At 49.1% G+C, this 24,923-nt stretch overlaps 1 protein-coding gene across 3 annotated transcripts in view; it reads right to left on the bottom strand.

The window, feature by feature from the left end:
- lyst (lysosomal trafficking regulator) overlaps positions 1–24,923 on the bottom strand; it is a 215,517-nt gene that overhangs the window by 105,614 nt on the left and 84,980 nt on the right. For all 3 annotated transcript variants that reach the window (XM_045702248.2, XM_045702249.2, XM_045702250.2), the window contains 8 exons: positions 21,558–21,723; positions 14,224–14,453; positions 13,813–13,989; positions 10,132–10,507; positions 7,279–7,435; positions 6,930–7,103; positions 3,736–3,896; positions 404–594 (listed from right to left, as the gene is read on the bottom strand). In XM_045702248.2, the coding sequence (XP_045558204.1) occupies positions 404–594; positions 3,736–3,896; positions 6,930–7,103; positions 7,279–7,435; positions 10,132–10,507; positions 13,813–13,989; positions 14,224–14,453; positions 21,558–21,723 (1,632 nt within the window). The remainder of the gene's footprint in view (positions 1–403; positions 595–3,735; positions 3,897–6,929; positions 7,104–7,278; positions 7,436–10,131; positions 10,508–13,812; positions 13,990–14,223; positions 14,454–21,557; positions 21,724–24,923) is intronic.

Below are 24,923 nucleotides of genomic sequence, written 5' to 3'. Positions count from 1 at the left end.
GGCCTCCACAATCACCCGACCTCAACCCAATTGAGATGGTTTGGGATGAGTTGGACCGCAGAGTGAAGGAAAAATAGCCAACAAGTGCTCAGCATATGTGGGAACTCCTTCAAGACTGATAGAAAAGCATTCCAGGTGAAGCTGGTTGTGAGAATGCCAAGATTGTGCAAAGCTGTCATCAAGGCAAAGGGTGGCTACTTTGAAGAATATAAAATATAATTTCTTAACACTATTTTGGTTACTACATGATTCCATGTGTTATTTCATAGTTTTGATATCTTCACTATTATTCTACAATGTAAAAAAAATAGTAAGAATAAAGAAAAACCTTGGAATGAGTAGACGTGTCCAAACTTTTGACTGGTACTGTGTATTATTAGCAGACAGAGGGACTCAGACTTACTATGAGAGCTGCTGTGTCCACATCCTTGTTCTTCATCATTAGCTCTCTGACAGTGTCACACTTCAACCCGTCCGTGGTGACGTACTTGGAGAAGGTCCCACTGGGCTTACCGTACTTACATGGCATGATAGAAGTGAGGTCTGGACCAGAGGCATACAGGTAGAATGCCTCCTCTGACCCGATACGGGAGCCTAGTGGGGAGAGGGACAGACAGAGACAAATTCAGCTAAGTCCCTCCTCAATTCATTTCGTTTAAGAAATGTTTTGCAACAGAATAGGCAGAATGAATACACCCCTGTTCTCCAGCCCAGAGAACACCTCTGTTCTCCAGAAGGCATGGTCCCAGAGAACTGCCCTGTTCTCCAGAAGGCATGGTCCCAGAGAACAGCCCTGTTCTCCAGAAGGCATGGTCCCAGAGAACAGCCCTGTTCTCCAGCTCAGGAAGCTGGTCAACATGCTAGCAACAAGACTACCTTACACAATAAAAACACCCTGGCCATACCACACAGCTTGAGAAGTTGACAGCAAGTAAGATGTGCCTTTTACAATGAAAAATATTTAATAAGAGACATGTAGGTTTGAGCCATTAAAACTTGTTTTTCAACCACTCCACAAATATCTTGTTAGCAAACTATAGTTTTGGCAAGTCGGTTAGGACATCTACTTTGTGCATGACACAAGTAATATTTCCAACAATTATTTACAGACAGATTATTTCACTTATAATTCACTGTATCACAATTCCAGTGGGTCAGACGTTTACATACACTAAGTTGACTGTGCCTTTAAACAGCTTGGAAAATTCCAGAAAATTATGTCATGGCTTTAAAGCTTCTGATAGGCTAATAGACATCATTTGAGTCAATTGGTGGTGTACCTGTGGATGTATTTCAAGGTCTACCTTCAAACTCAGTGCCTTGACATCATGGGAAAATCAAAAGAAATCAGCCAAGACCTCAAGACAAAAATTGTAGACCTCCACAAGTCTGGTTCATCCTTGGAGCAATTTCCAAATACCTGAAGGTACCACATTCATCTGTACAAACAATAGTATGCAAGTATAAACACCATGGGACCACGTAGCTGTCATACCGCTCAGTTAGGAGACGCATTATGTCTCCTAGAGATGAACGTACTTTGGTGCAAGAAGTGCAAATCAATCCCAGAACAACAGCAAAGGACCTTGTGAAGATGCTGGAGGAAACGGGTACAAAAGTATCTATAGCCACAGTAAAACGAGTCCTATATCGACATAACCTGAAAGGCCGCTTAGCAAGGAAGAAGCCACGATTCCAAAACAACCATAAAAAAGCCAGACTATGGTTTGCAACTGCATATGGGGACAAAGATCGTACTTTTTGGAGAAATGTCCTCTGGTCTGATGGAACAAAAATAGAACTGTTTGGCCATAATGACCATTTTTATGTTTGGAGAAAAAAGGGGGACGCTTGCAAGCCGAAGAACACCATCCCAACCGTGAAGCACGGGGGTGACAGCATCATGTTGTGGGGGTGCGTTGCTGCAGGAGGGACTGGTGCACTTCACAAAATAGATGGCATCATGAGGCAGGAAAATTATGTGGATATATTGAAGCAACATCTCAAGACATTAGTCAGGAAGTTAAAGCTTGGTCGCAAATGGGTCTTCCAAATGGACAATGACCCCAAGCATACTTCCAAAGTTGTGGCAAAATGGCTTAAGGACAACAAAGGCAAGGTATTGGAGTGGACATCACAAAGCCCTGACCTCAATCCCATAGAAGATTTGTGGGCAGAACTGAAAAAGTGTGTGCGAGCAAGGAGGCCTACAAACCTGACTCAGTTACACCAGCTCTGTCAGGAGGAATGAGCCAAAATTCACCCAACTTATTGTGGGAAGCTTGTGGAAGGCAACCCGAAAAATTTGACCCAAGTTAAACAATTTAAAGGCAATGCTACCAAATACTAATTGAGTGTATGTAAACTTCTGACCCACTGGGAATGTGATGAAAGAAATAAAAGCTGAAATAAATCATTCTCTCTACTATTATTCTGACATTTCACATTCTTAAAATAAAGTGCTGATCCTAACTGACCTAAAACAGGGAATTTTTACTAGGATTAAATGTCAGGAATTGTGAAAAACTGAGTTTAAATGTATTTGCTAAGGTGTATGTAAACTTCCAACTTCAACAGTATTTGCGAGAGATGGAATAACAATGTCAACTCCACGGTAACAGAGTGATGCTGAGACTCTGTAAAATGGATGCTAAACAAAAACCAATGATTGCAAAGTTAAACAAACCATACAACTCTATGCACAAGTACTATTACCAAAGAGACCCAGCATCAATATGTTACCATGGAGCTGGCTATCATCGAAGTGAGAAAGAAGCAGAGCCATGCTCCCGAGTGGCGCAGCGGTCTAAGGCACTGCATCTAGAGGGGGCACTACAGTCCCCGGTTCCATTCCAGGCTGTATCACAGAGGTCTTAGGCACTGCATCTAGAGGGGGCACTACAGTTCCCGGTTCCATTCCAGGCTGTATCACAGCAGTCTAAGGCACTGCATCCAGAGGTAGCACAACAGTCCCTGGTTCCATTTCAGGCTGTATCACAACCGGCCGTGATTGGGAGTCCCATAGGGCGGCGCACAATTCGCCCAGCGTCGTCCGGATTTGCCCGGTGTAGGCCGTCATTGTAAATAATAATTTCTTCTTAACTAGCTTGCCTAGTTAATTAAAGCTTTTAAAAAAAAGATATGCTTTAAATGACCAGCAGAGAGCAATGTTGAGTTATAGCCCCAACAACAACAGAGAGAGCAGTGTTGAGTTATAGCCCCAACAACACAGAGACAGATGTGTGCAAGTGAGAGAGAAAAGGTACAAAGGCGTTGGCTGGGACAGATTAAAATACAGACAGACTCAGCCCAGGGCAGGATGCCAGCCAAGGCTAGCTCAGCCCAGGGCAGGATGCCAGCCAAGGCTAGCTCAGCCCAGGGCAGGATGCCAGCCAAGGCTAGCTCAGGTCAGGGCAGGATGCCAGCCAAGGCTAGCTCAGCCCAGGGCAGGATGCCAGCCAAGGCTAGCTCAGGCCAGGGCAGGATGCCAGCCAAGGCTAGCTCAGGCCAGGGCAGGATACGTGCTGTATTACTGGTTGTTGAATGTGTATGTTTCACTTATTCCTTATGGGTTGTACAGCTCTTTTTCTTAATGGTGAGACCTCAGAGGAGCTCTCTTTCTCTCACACACACACACACACACACACACACACACACACACACACACACACACACACACACACACACACACACACACACACACACACACACACACACACACACACAGCTTGGTACCGTTAAAGAGCAGCACAGTGCCCATGTCGTACTGTCCACCCTGTCTGGTCACGTCCTCACTGTGTCCCGTACAGTGTCCCAGCAGACAGAAGGTCTTGTTGCTGTCTGAAGACAGGCTGGACTTCCTGGGTAACGTGTAGTCCAGAGACACCTCACACTTCCTGGATGGGGACCAATCAGAGAACAAGAAAAACACTAAATGGTCATGTTCATTAGGTGTCAAATTGAAGAAAATGGACAGAAAAAAGGAACGATTCCCCAATGAACACAATTCTGCTTTAGTCCAGACTGTCATTATTGAAACAAGCATGTCGTCAAGGCCATCTTTAGTCTGGGTTATCTTTACAGAAACAAGCATGTCGTCAAGGCCATCTTGAGAGGGTCCTACCTGACTCCGTTGACCCATAGTGCCATGGGGAATAAAGGGTTCTACCTGACTCCGTTGACCCATAGTGCCAGGGGGAATAAAGGATCCTACCTGACTCCGTTGACCCATAGTGCCAGGGGGAATAAAGGGTTCTACTTGACTCCGTTGACCCATAGTGCCAGGGGGAATAAAGGGTTCTACCTGACTCCGTTGACCCATAGTGCCAGGGGGAATAAAGGATCCTACCTGACTCTGTTGACCCATAGTGCCAGGGGGAATAAAGGATCCTACCTGACTCTGTTGACCCATAGTGCCAGGGGGAATAAAGGATTCTACCTGACTACGTTGACCCATAGTGCCAGGGGGAATATCCTACCTGACTCCGTTGACCCATAGTGCCAGGGAGAATATCCTACCTGACTCCGTTGACCCATAGTGCCAGGGGGAATATCCTACCTGACTCCGTTGACCCATAGTGCCAGGGGGAATATCCTACCTGACTCCGTTGACCCATAGTGCCAGGGGGAATATCCTACCTGACTCCGTTGACCCATAGTGCCAGGGGGAATATCCTACCTGACTCCGTTGACCCATAGTGCCAGGGGGAATAAAGGATCCTACCAGACTCTGTTGACCCATAGTGACAGGGGGAATAAAGGATCCTACCTGACTCTGTTGACCCATAGTGCCAGGGGGAATAAAGGGTTCTACCTGACTCCGTTGACCCATAGTGCCAGGGGGAATAAAGGGTTCTACCTGACTCCGTTGACCCATAGGGCCAGGGGGAATAAAGGATCCTACCTGACTCCGTTGACCCATAGTGACAGGGGGAATAAAGGATCCTACCTGACTCTGTTGACCCATAGTGCCAGGGGGAATATCCTACCTGACTCCGTTGACCAATAGTGCCAGGGGGAATATCCTACTGACTCCGTTGACCCATAGTGCCAGGGGGAATAAAGTTCCTACCTGAATCCATTGACCCATAGTGCCAGGGGGAATAAAGGGTTATACCTGACTCTGTTGACCCATAGTGCCAGGGGGAATAAAGGATCCTACCTGACTCTGTTGACCCATAGTGCCAGGGGGAATAAAGGATCCTACCTGACTCTGTTGACCCATAGTGCCAGGGGGAATAAAGGATTCTACCTGACTACGTTGACCCATAGTGCCAGGGGGAATATCCTACCTGACTCCGTTGACCCATAGTGCCAGGGAGAATATCCTACCTGACTCCGTTGACCCATAGTGCCAGGGGGAATATCCTACCTGACTCCGTTGACCCATAGTGCCAGGGGGAATATCCTACCTGACTCCGTTGACCCATAGTGCCAGGGGGAATATCCTACCTGACTCCGTTGACCCATAGTGCCAGGGGGAATATCCTACCTGACTCCGTTGACCCATAGTGCCAGGGGGAATAAAGGATCCTACCAGACTCTGTTGACCCATAGTGACAGGGGGAATAAAGGATCCTACCTGACTCTGTTGACCCATAGTGCCAGGGGGAATAAAGGGTTCTACCTGACTCCGTTGACCCATAGTGCCAGGGGGAATAAAGGGTTCTACCTGACTCCGTTGACCCATAGGGCCAGGGGGAATAAAGGATCCTACCTGACTCCGTTGACCCATAGTGACAGGGGGAATAAAGGATCCTACCTGACTCTGTTGACCCATAGTGCCAGGGGGAATATCCTACCTGACTCCGTTGACCAATAGTGCCAGGGGGAATATCCTACTGACTCCGTTGACCCATAGTGCCAGGGGGAATAAAGTTCCTACCTGAATCCATTGACCCATAGTGCCAGGGGGAATAAAGGGTTATACCTGACTCTGTTGACCCATAGTGCCAGGGGGAATATCCTACCTGACTCCGTTGACCTATAGTACCAGGGGGAATAAAGGGTTCTACCTGACTCCGTTGACCCATAGTGCCAAAGGGAATAAAGGGTTCTACCTGACTCCGTTGACCCATAGTGCCAAAGGGAATAAAGGGTTCTACCTGACTCTGTTGACCTATAGTTGACCTATAGTGCCAGGGGGAATAAAGTTCCTACCTGACTCCGTTGACCCATAGTGCCAGGGGGAATAAAGGGTTCTACCTGACTCCGTTGACCCATAGTACCAGGGGGAATAAAGGGTTCTACCTGACTCCGTTGACCCATAGTGCCAAAGGGAATAAAGGGTTCTACCTGACTCCGTTGACCCATAGTGCCAAAGGGAATAAAGGGTTCTACCTGACTCTGTTGACCTATAGTTGACCTATAGTGCCAGGGGGAATAAAGTTCCTACCTGACTCCGTTGACCCATAGTGCCAGGGGGAATAAAGGATCCTACCTGACTCCGTTGACCCATGGTGCCAGTGGGAATAAAGGGTCCGACCTAACTCTGTTGACCCATAGTACCAGGGGGAATAGAGTATCCTACCTGACTCCGTTGACCCATAGTGCCATGGGGAATAAAGGGTTCTACCTGACTCCGTTGACCCATAGTGCCAGGGGGAATAAAGGGTTCTACCTGACTCCGTTGACCCATAGTGCCAGGGGGAATAAAGGGTTCTACCTGACTCCGTTGACCCATAGTGCCAGGGGGAATAAAGGGTTCTACCTGACTCCGTTGACCCATAGTGCCAGGGGGAATAAAGGATCCTACCTGACTCCGTTGACCCATAGTGCCAGGGGGAATAAAGTATCCTACCTGACTCCGTTGACCCATAGTGCCAGGGGAGAAATCCTACCTGACTCCGTTGACCCATAGTGCCAGGGGGAATAAAGGGTTCTACCTGACTCCGTTGACCCATAGTGCCAGGGGGAATAAAGGGTTCTACCTGACTCCGTTGACCCATAGTGCCAGGCGTCCATGGATGTTCTTCTTGCCCTCAGGCTGCTGGGTGTAGCTGATACCCAGGTGATGCCAACTGCCAGGTGGGACTAGACCCTCCCCTGACTCTGCCTGGGCCAGTAGCCCCGCCTTCATCTCATCATTAGGGTCAATACACATCCTGAGGAGAGGAGACAGGGCAAATAAGTTAGTCACTCAGTCAGCTAGTCAATCAGTCAGACAGTCAATCAGTCAGCAAATCAATCAATCAAGTCAGCAAATCAGTCAATCAACCAGCCAGCCAGTCAGCCAGCCAGTCAGTCAAATGTATCACATCGGCCTCCTTTGCTGCCCACCTGAAAGTGAATACTCCAGTGGAGAGGTCAGCCCAGACCTGCAGCATCATAGCTTTGGAGCCCATGGAGAGAACGTGCATCAGGCTCTCCACCACCACCCTCTGCCCATCCGGGGTGGCCCCCAGGTTTGGCTCCAACGTAGGAGCCTTCCCCTCCTCTGGAGGGCAGAGAAAAACATACAAATCCATCCACATTTCAATAGAAAGATAATAGAAGCTGTGATTACTTCTGTTAACCTGTTAGGGCTAGGGGGCAGTATTGACACGGCCGGATAAAAAACGTACCCGATTTAATCTGGTTACTACACCTGCCCAGTAACTAGAATATGCATATAATTATTGGCTTTCGATAGAAAACACCCTAAAGTTTCTAAAACTGTTTGAATGGTGTCTGTGAGTATAACAGAACTCATATGGCAGGCCAAAACCTGAGAAGATTCCATGCAGGAAGTGGCCTGTCTGACAAGTTGTTGTTCATCTTGGCTCTTTTTATTGAAGACTGAGGATCTTTGCTATAACGTGACACTTCCTACGGCTCCCATAGGCTCTCAGAGCCCGGGAAAAAGCTGAATGATATCGAGGCAGCCTCTGGCTGAAACACATTATCGCGTTTGGCAAGTGGCGGATCAGAGTACTATGGGCTTAGGCGCGTGCACGAGTCGACCCCGTGCTTTATTTTCTTTCCTCTTTTTACCTAAACGCAGATTCCCGGTCGGAATATTATCGCTTTTTTACGCGAAAAATGGCATAAAAATTGATTTTAAACAGCGGTTGACATGCTTCGAAGTACGGTAATGGAATATTTTAAAAAAAATTGTCACGAAATGCGCCATGCTCGTCACCCTTATTTACCCTTTCGGATAGTGTCTTGAACGCACGAACAAAACGCCGCTATTTTGATATAACAATGGATTATTTGGGACCAAACCAACATTTGTTATTGAAGTAGAAGTCCTGGGAGTGCATTCTGACGAAGAACAGCAAAGGTAATAACATTTTTCTTATAGTAAATCTGACTTTGGTGAGTGCTAAACTTGCTGGGTGTCTAAATAGCTAGCCCTGTGATGCCGGGCTATCTACTGAGAATATTGCAAAATGTGCTTTCACCGAAAAGCTATTTTAAAATCGGACATATCGAGTGCATAGAGGAGTTCTGTATCTATAATTCTTAAAATAATTGTTATGTTTTTTGTGAACGTTTATTGTGAGTAATTTAGTAAAATCACCGGCAGTGTTCGGTGGGAATGCTAGTCACATGCTAGTCACATGCTAATGTAAAAAGATGGTTTTTGATATAAATATGAACTTGATTGAACAAAACATGCATGTATTGTATAACATAATGTCCTAGGGTTGTCATCTGATGAAGATCATCAAAGGTTAGTGCTGCATTTAGCTGTGGTTTGGGTTTATGTGACATTATATGCTAGCTTGAAAAATAGGTGTCTGATTATTTCTGGCTGGGTACTCTGCTGACATAATCTAATGTTTTGCTTTCGTTGTAAAGCCTTTTTGAAATCGGACAGTGTGGTTAGATTAACGAGATTCTTGTCTTTAAAATTGTGTAAAATAGTCATATGTTTGAAAAATTGAAGTTTTTGCATTTTTGAGGTATTTGAATATCGCGCCACGGGATTACACTGGCTGTTGAGTAGGTGGGACGCAAGCGTCCCACCTAGCCCATAGAGGTTAAACTGATCCAACAGAAGGATTACTTTATCCTATCCCAGGTATTTCTTAAAGAGGTGGGGTTTCAGGTGTCTCCGGAAGGTGGTGATTGACTCCGCATGTAAATCCGTAACGTAGCTAACTTTAGGATTACCCAAACCCAGTAATCTGATTACTTTCCATTACTTTTAGATTACTCCCAAACCCAGTAATCTGGTTACTTTTAGATTACTCCCAAACCCAGTAATCTCATTACTTTCAGATTACTTCCCCTTCAAGAGGGATTAGAAGGGGCCTCCCGAGTGGCGCAGCGGTCTAAGACACTGCATCAATGGTCTGTTGTGTGATGTGTAATTGTCCTGTCGTTCCAGTGGTCTGTTGTGTGATGTGTAATTGTCCTGTCGTTCCAGTGGGCTGTTGTGTAATTGTCCTGTCGTTCCAGTGGGCTGTTGTGTAATTGTCCTGTCGTTTCAGTGGTCTGTTGTGTAATTGTCATGTCGTTCCAGTGGTCTGTTGTGTGATGTGTAATTGTCCTGTCGTTTCAGTGGTCTGTTGTGTGATGTGTAATTGTCCTGTCGTTCCAGTGGTCTGTTGTGTGATGTGTAATTGTCCTGTCGTTCCAGTGGTCTGTTGTGTGACGTGTAATTGTCCTGTCATTCCAGTGGTCTGTTGTGTGATGGTTGTGAACATGATGGCGTTTTATCAGACTTCAGTGTCCACAGCATCAGGAACACCTTCCTAATGTTGAGTTGTACCCCTTTTTCATGAATAGCATACCACTCAAAAATGCTAACCTCCCCTGTTATTGTAATGGTGAGAGGTTAGCATGTCTTGGGGGTATGATATAAAATGCTAACCTCCCCTGTTATTGTAATGGTGAGAGGTTAGCATGTCTTGGGGTTATGATATAAAATGCTAACCTCCCCTGTTATTGTAACGGTGAGAGGTTAGCATGTCTTGGGGGTATGATATAAAATGCTAACCTCCCTTGTTATTGTAATGGTGAGATGTTAGCATGTCTTGGGGTATGATATAAAAGGCTAAACTCCCCTGTTATCATAATGGTGAGAGGTTACCATGTCTTGGGGTTATGATCTTTGTGCCTCTGTAATCATATCTCAAAAGGTAAAATACATGTGGCCTGTGATGTCATAAACCTTCATTGTATTTCATTGTGTGCTCCTACCTTTCTCTGCATGTCCCTCTCCCTCTTCATCCTCAGTCACCTTTATCCAGACAGAGGCAGAGAACCCAGAGGCCATGTGTGGCCAGCAGTTCTGCCCCACCAGAGGGAGGTGTAACGGGGCAACGTGCCACGGAGAGGTCCTTAGATGTCCTGGTTCCTCTCTTCCATCCCCCTCCCTACGTCCCGGGGACAGCTTCCCCCCCTTCCACAGCATCCCGACCCCCTTCCCCCCCGCCCCCCCATTTTGTCGGGAGCCAGGGGAGGTACCGCCAGGGAAGGACGCGCCGCCGAGGATCATAGGATAGGAGAGGAAGTAGAGAGGTTCCATGTCGACGTTGGCCTGGACGATCTGGAGGACGCCTTTCAGTAGGATGTCCTGGGGGAGAGGGGATGTTACAACAGTGTGTGTGAAAACTCTACAACCTACTCCATAACCTAAACCACCTGCTATTACCCATCCACAGACGGCCCGTCCACAGCCCTAAATCTACAGGGGAAAACGTACAGGGACATGGAGTAGAAAGGCTAACAAACACACACTGTGGTCAGTGCTGTTTAAGACGTTTTAATGAGCACGGCCTTATTTCTATTACAGCATATTGGATGACTGTCGTTCATATTCCATTCACCCAGTTCAATGTAACAGTGATGGGTTTAGGATACTGTTATTCATATTCACCCAGTTCAATGTAACAGTGATGGGTTTAGGATACTGTCATTCATATTCACCCAGTTCAATGTAACAGTGATGGGTTTAGGATACTGTCATTCATATTCACCCAGTTCAATGTAACAGTGATGGGTTTAGGATACTGTCATTCATATTCACCCAGTTCAATGTAACAGTGATGGGTTTAGGATACTGTCATTCATATTCACCCAGTTCAATGTAACAGTGATGGGTCTAATGTTCCCCTGTACCCATCGTGAGGTTGCTACAACATAGCCTACAAATTAACGTTGATAACGTAGGTGCACATAGGTTGACAGAAATTTGAGTAGTCGAGGTGACAGACAGTGACACATTCAATAGCACCTTGCACACTCTTTCCTGCATCTAGCTGTGTTGGACAGCTTTAACTAGCACTGAAGTCAATGTACCCAGAGGGAGACGGAAAATTGTTTAAATCCAGCTTCACCATGAGGCTACCCTACAGAGGGGCTACCCCCTACAGAGTGCTGTTGAGGCTACCCCCTACAGAGTGCTGTTGAGGCTACCCCCTACAGAGTGCTGTTGAGGCTACCCCCTACAGAGTGCTGTTGAGGCTACCCCCTACAGAGTGCTGTTGAGGCTACCCCCTACAGAGTGATGTTGAGGCTACCCTGCAGAGTGCTGTTGAGGCTACCCTGCAGAGTGCTGTTGTGGCTACCCTACAGAGTGCTGTTGAGGCTACCCTACAGAGGGGCTACCCTACAGAGTGCTGCTGAGGCTACCCTAGCGAGGGGCTACTCTGCAAAGTGCTGTTGAGGCTACCCTACAGAGTGCTGTTGAGGCTACCCTACAGAGGGGCTATCCTACAGAGTGCTGTTGAGGCTACTGTTGACCTTTTCAAAACAGTGTAATTTAATCAGTTACTTGGTTATATGTGAATATATTTAGTATAGGTTTATTTAAAATGTCAAACTTTTTTTAAATGTTTCACCATCTGTATTTTTATGAAATTCACTGAGGAAGATAGACATCTCCTTCCTCGTCTGAGGAGCCTCCACACACACACGACCCAGCTGGGTGATTCATATCCATACGATCAAACAAAAAAGGTGGAGGATATTGAAACAGGGGACATGCGTCATACTGACAACTTCGGTTAAAAATAACTGTGTGTGCATGCCGAACCCAAAGGAAAACAGGGCTTACAGGACAGTAGTTCCAAGAAGACCTGAGGAGCTGTTTGAACTGAGCCAGCAGCCAGATATCAATTAACAAAAATCTGTTTCATATCAAATCTCATTAACTTCGTCACAAACACAGTTTCCCCACGTAGAAAAGCTGCAGTGAAATGCTAGCTCCCTCAACAGCAGTACAATAACCTATATCTTTAGTAACTAGAATGCTGGCTCCCTCAACAGCAGTACAATAATCTCTATCTATAGTAACTAGCATGCTAGCTCCCTCAACAGCAGTGCAATAACCTATATCTATAGTAACTAGCATGCTAGCTCCCTCAACAGCAGTACAATAACCTATATCTATAGTAACTAGCATGCTAGCTCCCTCAACAACAGTACAATAACCTATATCTATAGTAACTAGCATGCTAGCTCCCTCAACAGCAGTACAATAACCTATATCTATAGTAACTAGCATGCTGGCTCCCTCAACAGCAGTACAATAACATATATCTATAGTAACTAGCATGCTAGCTCCCTCAACAGCAGTGCAATAACCTATATCTATAGTAACTAGCATGCTGGCTCCCTCAACAGCAGTACAATAACCTATATCTATAGTAACTAGCATGCTGGCTCCCTCAACAGCAGTACAATAACCTATATCTATAGTAACTAGCATGCTGGCTCCCTCAACAGCAGTACAATCATCTATATCTATAGTAACTAGCATGCTAGCTCCCTCAACAGCAGTACAATAACCTATATCTATAGTAACTAGCATGCTGGCTCCCTCAACAGCAGTACAATAACCTATATCTATAGTAACTAGCATGCTGGCTCCCTCAACAGCAGTACAATAATCTATATCTATAGTAACTAGCATGCTAGCTCCCTCAACAGCAATACAATAATCTATATCTATAGTAACTAGCATGCTAGCTCCCTCAACAGCAGTACAATAATCTATATTATCATGTCCATACTGTATAAACAGACAGACTACCTAAAACCCCCTTCATGTCCATTTGTTTTTTAACAGACTACCTAAAACCAAGAGGCTTTTAAACAGCTTCTACCCCCAAGCCATAAGACTCCTGAACAGCTAATCAAAGGGCTACCCAGACCCCTCTTTTACGCTGCTGCTACTCTGTTTATTATCTATGCATAGTCACTTTAACTCTACCTACATGTACATATTACCTCAATTACCTTGACTAACCGGTGCCCCCGCACATTGACTCTGTACCGGTACCCCCCTGTATATAGCCTCCACATTGACTCGGTACCTGTACCCCCTGTATATAGCCTCCACATTGACTCTGTACCGGTACCCCCTGTATATAGCCTCCACATTGACTCTGTACCGGTACCCCCTGTATATAGCCTCCACATTGACTCTGTACCGGTAACCCCTGTATATAGGCTCCACATTGACTCTGTACCGGTACCCCCTGTATATAGGCTCCACATTGACTCTGTACCGGTAACACCCTGTATATAGGCTCCACATTGACTCTGTACCGTAACACCCTGTATATAGCCTCCACATTGACTCTGTACCGGTACCCCCTGTATATAGCCTCCACATTGACTCTGTACCGGTACCCCCTGTATATAGCCTCGCTATTGCTATTTTACTGCTGCTGCTTAATTACTTGTTACTTTTATTAAAAAAATTTACTTAACACTTATTTGTATTTTTTTCTTAACTTCATAAAGCATTGTTGGTTAAGGGCTTGTAAGTAAGCATTTCACTGTAAGGTTGTAAGGTTTTCACCTGTTGTATTCGGCGCAGGTGACAAATACAATTTTATTTATATATGATAGTGATAATTGGTTGTTACTCACAGTGGGCGGATTCTTCTCCTGGAAGAGGCGGATCAACAGGGCCAGTTCCTCGGCTGTGATTCGTTGGCTCATCATGGCAACCAGCAGTTCCACCAGTACCGTCTGGCAGTCTTCATAGCTGGAATCTGATTGTGACAGAATGCTCTGGAAAGAAGTCAGAATGGTCTTTACCGCTCCCTGTAAGCAGTAGAAGAGAAAGGGTTAACCACAGTATTAGATGTGGGAGGAAGACACGAGACAGATGGATAGATGACCCAGTCTCTCCTGGTTCCTGGACAACTGATCACTTGCAACAAACAACAACATTCAGATTCAGTTTTGTCTTTATCCAGGCCATGAAAAAGAGTGGCGCCTTGTAGTCAGTGCAGGTAGTGGTATAGGGGATGAGAGGTAGACAGCAGGTATAATAACCTGATGGTACAGCAGAGCAGCGTTGCGGGGGTTGGCCCTCACGGCCCCCAGGAGGCTGTGAAACACGTGACCCAACACGTCCAGATCAGGTGACCCTGAGGCCAGCAGCTGGAGCTCCATCAGGCAGATCTCTGGGAAGAGAAGAACGCCACGGCCCCCTCTGCCGGGGGACTTCGCCCCGAACGCAACCGCTCCACCCAGCCCGGCCCCCGCAGAATCCACCTTTACACCTGTTAGAGGAAGAGCAGAGACAGACAGACATGAAGACATGAGACATGACACACACAATACGTTTACGTGTCACAGAACTATACCTTATGTATCCACAGAAGACTGTACACACCCACCCACACACCCTTCATGTCCATACTGTATAAACCTCTAACAGACAGACTACCTAAACCCCCTTCATGTCTATACTGTATAAACCTCTAACAGACTATCTAAACCCCACTAAAGTCATGGTGTATTGTTGTTCTGCTCTTCCGGCATCTCTAGCTCAGCCTTTTACATCAGCCCCTTACCTCCAGCCCTCAGCCTCCAGCCCTCAGCCCCCTGCCTCCTCCCCTTACCTCCAGCCCTCAGCCCCCTGCCTCCTTCCCTCAGCCCCCTGCCTCCTTCCCTTGCCTCCAGCCCCCAGCCTCCAGCCCTCAGCCCCCTGCCTCCTTCCCTTGCCTCCAGCCCTCAGTCCCCTGCCTCCTTCCCTTGCCTCCAGCCCTCAGTCCCCTGCCTCCTTCCCTTGCCTCCAGCCCTCAGCCCCCTTCCCTTGCATCCAGCCCTCAGCCCCCTGCCTCCTTCCCTTGCCTCCAGCCCTCAGCCCCCTGCCTCCTTTCCTTGCCTCCAGCCCTCAGTCCCCTGCCTCCAGCCCTCAGTCCCCTGCCTCCAGCCCTCAGTCCCCTGCCTCCAGCCCTCAGTCCCCTGCCTCCAGCCCTCAGTCCCCTGCCTCCAGCCCTCAGACCCCTGCCTCCAGCCCTCAGACCCCTGCCTCCTTCCCTTGCCTCCAGCCCTCAGTCTCCTGCCTCCTTCCCTTGCCTCCAGCCCCCTTGCCTCCAGCCCTCAGTCCCCTGCCTCATAAAAATGAGTTAGTCACAGAGCTGCTGGGCTCACTGCAGGCTGGGAGGGAGTCCCCTAGTGATTTACAGCAGACACGTTCAAAAGGCTCTCACTAACACACAACCTTCTGGAAGATTCCGGAGATCCACCCTCTCTCTCCTTTCCTCCTTCCCTTGCCTCCAGCCCTCAGCCCCCTGCCTCCTTCCCTTGCCTCCAGCCCTCAGTCCCCTGCCTCCTCCCCTTACCTCCAGCCCTCAGTCCCCTGCCTCCTTTCCTTTCCTCCTTCCCTTGCCTCCAGCCCTCAGTCCCCTGCCTCCTCCCCTTACCTCCAGCCCTCAGTCCCCTGCCTCCTTCCCTTTCCTCCTTCCCTTGCCTCCAGCCCTCAGTCCCCTGCCTCCTCCCCTTACCTCCAGCCCTCAGTCCCCTGCCTCCTTCCCTTTCCTCCAGCCCTTGCCTCCAGCCCTCAGTCGCCTGCCTCCAGCCCTCAGTCCCCCGCCTCCAGCCCTCAGTCCCCCGCCTCCAGCCCTCAGTCCCCCGCCTCCAGCCCTCAGTCCCCCGCCTCCAGCCCTCAGTCCCCCGCCTCCAGCCCTCAGTCCCCCGCCTCCAGCCCTCAGTCCCCCGCCTCCAGCCCTCAGTCCCCCGCCTCCAGCCCTCAGTCCCCCGCCTCCAGCCCTCAGTCCCCCGCCTCCAGCCCTCAGTCCCCTGCCTCCAGCCCTCAGTCCCCTGCCTCATAAAAATGAGTTAGTCACAGAGCTGCTGGGCTCACTGCAGGCTGGGAGGGAGTCCCCTAGTGATTTACAGCAGACACGTTCAAAAGGCTCTCACTAACACACAACCTTCTGGAAGATTCCGGAGATCCACCCTCTCTCTCCTTTCCTCCTTCCCTTGCCTCCAGCCCTCAGCCCCCTGCCTCCTTCCCTTGCCTCCAGCCCTCAGTCCCCTGCCTCCTCCCCTTACCTCCAGCCCTCAGTCCCCTGCCTCCTTCCCTTTCCTCCAGCCCTTGCCTCCAGCCCTCAGTCCCCTGCCTCCAGCCCTCAGTCCCCTGCCTCCAGCCCTCAGTCCCCTGCCTCCAGCCCTCAGTCCCCTGCCTTCTTCCCTTTCCTCCTTCCAATGCCTCCAGCCCTCAGTCCCCTGCCTCATAAAAATGAGTTAGTCACAGAGCTGCTGGGCTCACTGCAGGCTGGGAGGGAGTCCCCTAGTGATTTACAGCAGACCAGCTCAAAAGGCTCTCACTAACACACAACCTTCTGGAAGATTCCGGAGATCCATCCTCTCTCTCCTTTCCTCCTTCCCTTGCCTCCAGCCCTCAGTCCCCTGCCTCCAGCCCTCAGTCCCCTGCCTCCAGCCCTCAGTCCCCTGCCTCCAGCCCTCAGTCCCCTGCCTCCAGCCCTCAGTCCCCTGCCTCCAGCCCTCAGTCCCCTGCCTCCAGCCCTCAGTCCCCTGCCTCCAGCCCTCAGTCCCCTGCCTCCAGCCCTGTCTCCCCCCTCCAGCCATCAGTCCCCTGCCTCCTTCCCTTGCCTCCAGCCCTCAGTCCCCTGCCTCCTTCCCTTTCCTCCAGCCCTTGCCTCCAGCCCTCAGTCCCCTGCCTCCAGCCCTCAGTCCCCTGCCTCCAGCCCTCAGTCCCCTGCCTTCTTCCCTTTCCTCCTTCCCTTGCCTCCAGCCCTCAGTCCCCTGCCTCATAAAAATGAGTTAGTCACAGAGCTGCTGGGCTCACTGCAGGCTGGGAGGGAGTCCCTTAGTGATTTACAGCAGACCAGCTCAAAAGGCTCTCACTAACACACAACCTTCTGGAAGATTCCGGAGATCCATCCTCTCTCTCCTTTCCTCCTTCCCTTGCCTCCAGCCCTCAGTCCCCTGCCTCCAGCCCTCAGTCCCCTGCCTCCAGCCCTCAGTCCCCTGCCTCCAGCCCTCAGTCCCCTGCCTCCAGCCCTCAGTCCCCTGCCTCCAGCCCTCAGTCCCCTGCCTCCAGCCCTCAGTCCCCTGCCTCCAGCCCTCAGTCCCCTGCCTCCAGCCCTCAGTCCCCTGCCTCCAGCCCTCAGTCCCCTGCCTCCAGCCCTCAGTCCCCTGCCTCCAGCCCTCTGCCTCCAGCCCTGTCTCCCCCCTCCAGCCATCAGTCCCCTGCCTCCTTCCCTTGCCTCCAGCCCTCAGTCCCCTGCCTCCTTCCCTTTCCTCCAGCCCTCAGTCCCCTGCTTCATAAAAATGAGTTAGTCACAGAGCTGCTGGGCTCACTGCAGGCTGGGAGGGAGTCCCCTAGTGATTTACAGCAGACCAGCTCAAAAGGCTCTCACTAACACACAACCTTCTGGAAGATTCCAGAGATCCACCCTCTCTCTCCTTTCATCATCCCCTGTTTCCCTCCCACAGTTTCGCCATTCCTGTTACACCAATACAGAGGCAATCCCCTGGACACAGAACCTCATTAGCTCCACTGTTTATATACACTGCATATGTATTCACAAAGCCTTTGGAAAGTATTCAAACCCCTTGACTTTTTCCACATTTTGTTAAGTTACAGCCTTATTCTAAAATTGATTCAATATATTTTTCCCTAATCAATCTACACACAATAACCCATAATGACAAAGCAAAAACAGGTTGTTTTAGAAATGTTTGCTAATTTATAATAAATAAAAAAACTGAAGTATCACATTTACATACAGCGGCAACAAACAGTATGTGAACCCTTCGGAATTATGTGGATTTCTGCATGAATTGGTCATCAAATTAGATCTGATCTTCATCTAAGTCACAACAACAGACAAACACAGTCTGCTTAAACTAATAACACACAAATGATTGTATTTTTCTAGTCTGAGTTGAATACCCCTGAGGTACAACAGAAAAGCAGCAGGCTGGCAACCTCGTAGGGTCAGAGTTTAATATCTGATAAACTGTGTACGCCACCAATACACTTCAATGTGTGTGTGTGTATGGTGTGTGTGTGTGATATGGTGTGTGTGTGAGATATGGTGTGTGTGTGATATGGTTTGTGTGTGTGTAATATGGTGTGTGTGATATAGTGTGTGTGTGTGTGTGTGAGATATGGTTTGTGTGTGTGAGAGAGATATGGTGTATGTGTATATGAGCGTGCCTATGTGTGTGTATGTAGGTGTGTGATATGGTGTGTGTGATATGGTGTGTGTGTGTGTAGGTGTGTGAGATATGGTGCGTGTGTGTGTATGAGCATATCTATGTGTGTCTGTGTGATATGAGCGTGTCTGTCTGTGTGTGTGATATAGCGTATGTGTGTGTGTGTTGTGTCTGTATGTGTGTGTCTGTGTGTGTATCTATGTTCATCCGTGTGTGTGTGTGTGTGTGTGTGTGTGTGTGTGTGTGTAATACTACAGTATATGAGTCACAAGGGTGCTCCCATGAGGCCGTGCTGCTGCTGTGACGTAAGGACTCAACAAAGACTGGATTCTGAACAGAAAGAGAGAGACCGTCACCATGACAAAGAGATGCTCAGTCTGCTGTCTGTCATGCCACACACACACAGCAATAGTCACGACGCTACATTATGTCAACACAGGGGTTGTGTTCATTAAAAATCCGGTACTCCGTTTTCTAAACGTTTTGAAACAGTAGGACAAGTACAGAATCAGATGTTTCGTGCCTCGTGAACACGACCCAGGCCAGCTGTGACACTTTGGTCTGAGAGTTGTTGGCTGTTTATTAATGAGCTTGTTTCGTGCTACTGATGTTTCTGACTCTGAGGCTTCACAAGCGTCTTGCTAGGACGTTACTGACACACATCGGTCAGTGATGTTCAGTCTCTGTCATACTACACACCATGACACGGTCACCGTGGAGCAAGAATAGGTCGACACAGGGCCATGAAGGTCCACTGTCCACGGTACTACTGTGTCTGAGTCAAACTCACAGGCTACAGAACTATTTAAACAGGATAGAGGCTTCACAAACCTTTTGTTAAGAAGCAACTGAGGGGAAACTCTGGCCTGATGACGGATCACCACAGTGTGGTCTCGAAGTTTCCCAGAGGTTATTAATCATTAAGACTACTAGACCAACTCTGGAACCACATTCTAATGTATCAACTCCACAAAGAACAACAGATACAACAGCTAAAGACAGAGCGCAAGGAGAACTCCAATGCTATATGCTGTCAACCTTCTTTCCCCAGGGCCCCCCCAGCCCCACAGTATTCCAGGGGTTCCAACCTCCCCCCCACAGTAGTCCAGGGGTTCCAACCTCCCCCCCACAGTAGTCCAGGGGTTCCAACCTCCCCCCCACAGTAGTCCAGGGGTTCCAACCTCCCCCCCCACAGTAGTCCAGGGTTCCAACCTCCCCCCACAGTAGTCCAGGGGTTCCAACCTCCCCCCACAGTAGTCCAGGGGTTCCAACCTCCCCCCCACAGTAGTCCAGGGGTTCCAACCTCCCCCCCACAGTAGTCCAGGGGTTCCAACCTCCCCCCCACAGTAGTCCAGGGGTTCCAACCTCCCCCCCACAGTAGTCCAGGGGTTCCAACCTCCCCCCCACAGTAGTCCAGGGGTTCCAACCTCCCCCCCACAGTAGTCCAGCGGTTCCAACCTCCCCCCCACAGTAGTCCAGGGGTTCCAACCTCCCCCCCACAGTAGTCCAGGGGTTCCAACCTCCCCCCCACAGTAGTCCAGGGGTTCCAACCTCCCCCCCACAGTAGTCCAGGGGTTCCAACCTCCCCCCCACAGTAGTCCAGGGGTTCCAACCTCCCCCCCACAGTAGTCCAGGGGTTCCAACCTCCCCCCCCACAGTAGTCCAGGGGTTCCAACCTCCCCCCCACAGTAGTCCAGGGGTTCCAACCTCCCCCCCACAGTAGTCCAGGGGTTCCAACCTCCCCCCCACAGTAGTCCAGGGGTTCCAACCTCCCCCCCACAGTAGTCCAGGGGTTCCAACCTCCCCCCCACAGTAGTCCAGGGGTTCCAACCTCCCCCCCACAGTAGTCCAGGGGTTCCAACCTCCCCCCCACAGTAGTCCAGGGGTTCCAACCTCCCCCCCACAGTAGTCCAGGGGTTCCAACCTCCCCCCCACAGTAGTCCAGGGGTTCCAACCTCCCCCCCACAGTAGTCCAGGGGTTCCAACCTCCCCCCCACAGTAGTCCAGGGGTTCCAACCTCCCCCACACAGTAGTCCAGGGGTTCCAACCGCCCCCCCACACAGTAGTCCAGGGGTTCCAACCGCCCCCCTCCACAGTAGTCCAGGGGTTCTAACCTCCTCTCCCTCCCCACACAGTAGTCCAGGGGTTCTAACCTCCTCTTCCCTCCCCCACAGTAGTCCAGGGGTCCCAACCTCCTCTCCCTCCCCCACAGTAGTCCAGGGGTCCCAACCTCCTCTCCCTCCCCCACAGTAGTCCAGGGGTTCCAACCCCCCACAGTAGTCCAGGGGTTCCAACCTCCCCCCCACAGTAGTCCAGGGGTTCCAACCTCCCCCCCCACAGTAGTCCAGGGGTTCCAACCTCCCCCCCACAGTAGTCCAGGGGTTCCAACCTCCCCCCCACAGTAGTCCAGGGGTTCCAACCTCCCCCCCACAGTAGTCCAGGGGTTCCAACCTCCCCCCCACAGTAGTCCAGGGGTTCCAACCTCCCCCCCACAGTAGTCCAGGGGTTCCAACCTCCCCCCCACAGTAGTCCAGGGGTTCCAACCTCCCCCCCACAGTAGTCCAGGGGTTCCAACCTCCCCCCCACAGTAGTCCAGGGGTTCCAACCTCCCCCCCACAGTAGTCCAGGGGTTCCAACCTCCCCCCCACAGTAGTCCAGGGGTTCCAACCTCCCCCCCACAGTAGTCCAGGGGTTCCAACCTCCCCCCCCACAGTAGTCCAGGGGTTCCAACCTCCCCCCCACACGCTCTGAATTTACCGACAGACAATCTGTCAACGCTCTGAACTTACCGACAGACAATCTGTCAACGCTCTGAACTTACCGACAGACAATCTGTCAACGCTCTAAACTTACCAACGACCCAGAGTGCACTCTGACACTGAATGCAGGCGAGCTGCAGAAGGACGAGGAGGCTACAATTCCCCATCAATTATCAGTGCAATTTTGAGAGGGTTTATCTAATGTTCCCTCATTAGATTTCAGCTCATCTTGCTCTGTGCAAGTGTGTGTGTGTACGTGCCACTGTGTGTGTGTGTCTGTGTGTGTGTGTGTGTACGTGCCACTCTGTGTGTGTGTGTGTGTGTGTGTGTGTGTGTGTGTGTGTGTGTGTGTGTGTGTGTGTGTGTGTGCGTGTGTGCACGTGACATTGTTTACTACCGGCCACCGTGTTTGTGTGTGTTAGGCCCTCTTACCTTCTTCCTGCTTGGCCATGTCCTCTGGGTTGCTCTCGCTGTCTGCCTCGTATCCCTCCTCCTCCCCCAGCGCTGGAACCTCACCACAACCCTGCACCTCGTCTTCCTCCTCAGCCTCAGATAGATCCCCCGCCGGGACCACACTCTCCACACACACTGCTAACTTCTACAGAGGGAGAGAGAGACGGAGTGAGTAGAGAGAGAGAGAAATAGGGGGAGAGAGGGAGAGATAGTAGAGGGAGAAAGAGAGAGTGAGAGAGAGTACAGGGAGAGTGAGAAAGGGAGAGGGAGAGACGGTGAGGAGAGGGAGAGAGAGGTAGAGTGAGTAGAGAGAGTAGAGGAAGAGTGAGAGAGAGAGGGAGAGAGTAGAATAGAGAGTAAAGGGAGAGTAGAGAGAGAATATAGAGAGAGAATATAGAGAGTAGAGAGGGAGAGAAGAGAGGGAGAGAAGAGAGGGTAGAGGGAGAGAAGAGAGGGTAGAGGGAGAGAAGAGAGGGTAGAGTGAGAGAAGAGGGTAGAGAGTAGAGGGAGAGAGTAGCGGGAGTAGAGGGAGAGAGTAGCGGGAGTAGAGGGAGAGAGTAGCGGGAGTAGAGGGAGAGAGTAGCGGGAGTAGAGGGAGAGAGTAGCGGGAGTAGAGGGAGAGAGTATCGGGAGTAGAGGGAGAGAGTAGCGGGAGTAGAGGGAGAGAGTAGCGCGAGTAGAGGGAGAGAGAGAGTAGCGCGAGTAGAGGGAGAGAGTAGCGCGAGTAGAGGGAGAGAGAGAGTAGCGCGAGTAGAGGGAGAGAGAGAGTAGCGGGAGTAGAGGGAGAGAGAGAGTAGCGGGAGTAGAGGGAGAGTAGAGGGAGAGAGAGAGTAGAAGGAGAGAGTAGCGGGAGTAGAGGGAGAGAGAGAGTAGCGGGAGTAGAGGGAGAGAGTAGAGGGAGAGAGAGAGTAGAAGGAGAGAGTAGCGGGAGTAGAGGGAGAGAGTAGAGGGAGAGAGAGAGTAGAAGGAGAGAGTAGCGGGAGTAGAGGGAGAGAGAGAGTAGAGGGAGTAGAGGGAGAGAGTGAGTAGAAGGAGAGAGTAGCGGGAGTAGAGGGAGAGAGAGAGTAGAGGGAGAGAGTAGCGGGAGTAGAGGGAGAGAGAGAGTAGCGGGAGTAGAGGGAGAGAGTAGAGGGAGAGAGAGAGTAGAAGGAGAGAGTAGCGGGAGTAGAGGGAGAGAGAGAGTAGAGGGAGAGAGTAGCGGGAGTAGAGGGAGAGAGAGAGTAGAGGGAGAGAGTAGCGGGAGTAGAGGGAGAGAGAGAGTAGCGCGAGTAGAGGGAGAGAGAGAGTAGCGGGAGTAGAGGGAGAGAGAGAGTAGCGGGAGTAGAGGGAGAGAGAGAGTAGCGGGAGTAGAGGGAGAGAGAGAGTAGCGGGAGTAGAGGGAGAGAGTAGAGGGAGAGAGAGAGTAGAAGGAGAGAGTAGCGGGAGTAGAGGGAGAGAGAGAGTAGAGGGAGAGAGTAGCGGGAGTAGAGGGAGAGAGAGTAGAGAGGGAGAGAAGAAGTTTCTCCAAGTCAGATATAGTTGTCTCTGGTTAACTCCACCACCAGAGGCTGAAGAGTAACATGAAAGAACACGGTAGAGAGGCTGTGCTAAAGCTAGGCTAATACAGTCAAACCTTTCTTACCCATGTTCCAGTACGGTCAGGGTTCTCTGTGGAATTTACTCATTCCCCATCAGTCACGTCAAAAATTACAAATCTAAAAACTTTTATTCAAGCAACACTCTTAATGTCTGTACTGTTAACAGAAGGGGAAACAAAAAGGTTTTCAAGAAACAGCCCAATAAAAAAATAAAATAAAAAGAGATTTCAGGTCATAAGACCTGCCTGTATCAGCTGACGAGCTAGACCACCCTGAGGGGGTGTTTGCCTGCTGAACACACACACACACACACACACACACACACACACACACACACACACACACACAGACACACACACACACACACACACACAGAGAGAGGAAGGACCTATTAGCTAACTGTTCATCATTTGTATGACTGACGGTAACAGTACTCTGACATAGACGGCCTTCTAGATTTCAGGTGCTTGAGTTAATAAAGACTACATATCCTTCCATTCCATCATAACACTAAACCTGGAACAGTTACCTAGTCCACTATATTACAGAGTTAGTAGGTTAACTCATCAGTTACCTAGTCCACTATATTACAGAGTTAGTAGGTTAACTCATCAGTTACCTAGTCCAATATATTACAGAGTTAGTAGGTTAACTCATCAGTTACCTAGTCCACTATATTACAGAGTTAGTTGGTTAACTCATTAAGGACAGTTACCTAGACCACTATATTACAGAGTTAGTAGGTTAACTCATTAAGGACAGTTACCTAGACCACTATATTACAGAGTTAGTAGGTTAACTCATTAAGGACAGTTACCTAGACCACTATATTACAGAGTTAGTAGGTTAACTCATTAAGGACAGTTACCTAGACCACTATATTACAGAGTTAGTAGGTGAACTCATTAAGGACAGTTACCTAGACCACTATATTACAGAGTTAGTAGGTTAACTCATTAAGGACAGTTACCTAGACCACTATATTACAGAGTTAGTAGGTTAACTCATTAAGGACAGTTACCTAGACCACTATATTACAGAGTTAGTAGGTTAACTCATTAAGGACAGTTACCTAGACCACTATATTACAGAGTTAGTAGGTTAACTCATTAAGGACAGTTACCTAGACCACTATATTACAGAGTTAGTAGGTTAACTCATTAAGGACAGTTACCTAGACCACTATATTACAGAGTTAGTAGGTTAACTCATTAAGGACAGTTACCTAGACCACTATATTACAGAGTTAGTAGGTTAACTCATTAAGGACAGTTACCTAGCCTACTATATTACAGAGTTAAAGGTTAACTCATATTTCAGGTTTCTGGAAATTATTAACTTCTTCAACGTTACAGCAAAATGTACATTTCTGTCTAAACAGACAGGCGTAAATATGGCCATAAACAATAACTAGTAATGCTGGATAGTTCTAGAAAGGTCTGGATCTCACCTTTCTGGTACCAGTAGTTCTACATTGGAGGGCACACACTCAAGTACACAGCACACATATGATGAACGTATGACCTATTCAATAGATAAATAAATAAACCGTATAACCTATTAAATAGATAAATAAATAAACTGTATGACCTATTCAATAGATAAATAAATAAACCGTATAACCCATTAAATAGATAAATAAACCGTATAACCCATTAAATAGATAAATAAACCGTAAGACCTATTCAATAGATAAATAAACCGTATAACCTATTCAACAGATAAATAAATAAACAGTATGACCTATTCAATAGGAAAACCGTATGAC

The sequence above is a fragment of the Salmo salar genome, chromosome 19 (genome assembly GCF_965601325.2).
Source record: "Salmo salar chromosome 19, fSalSal1, whole genome shotgun sequence".
Taxonomy (NCBI): domain Eukaryota; kingdom Metazoa; phylum Chordata; class Actinopteri; order Salmoniformes; family Salmonidae; genus Salmo; species Salmo salar.
Note: the sequence above shows the minus strand (reverse complement) of the source record. Positions and strands in the feature narration are given on the sequence as shown.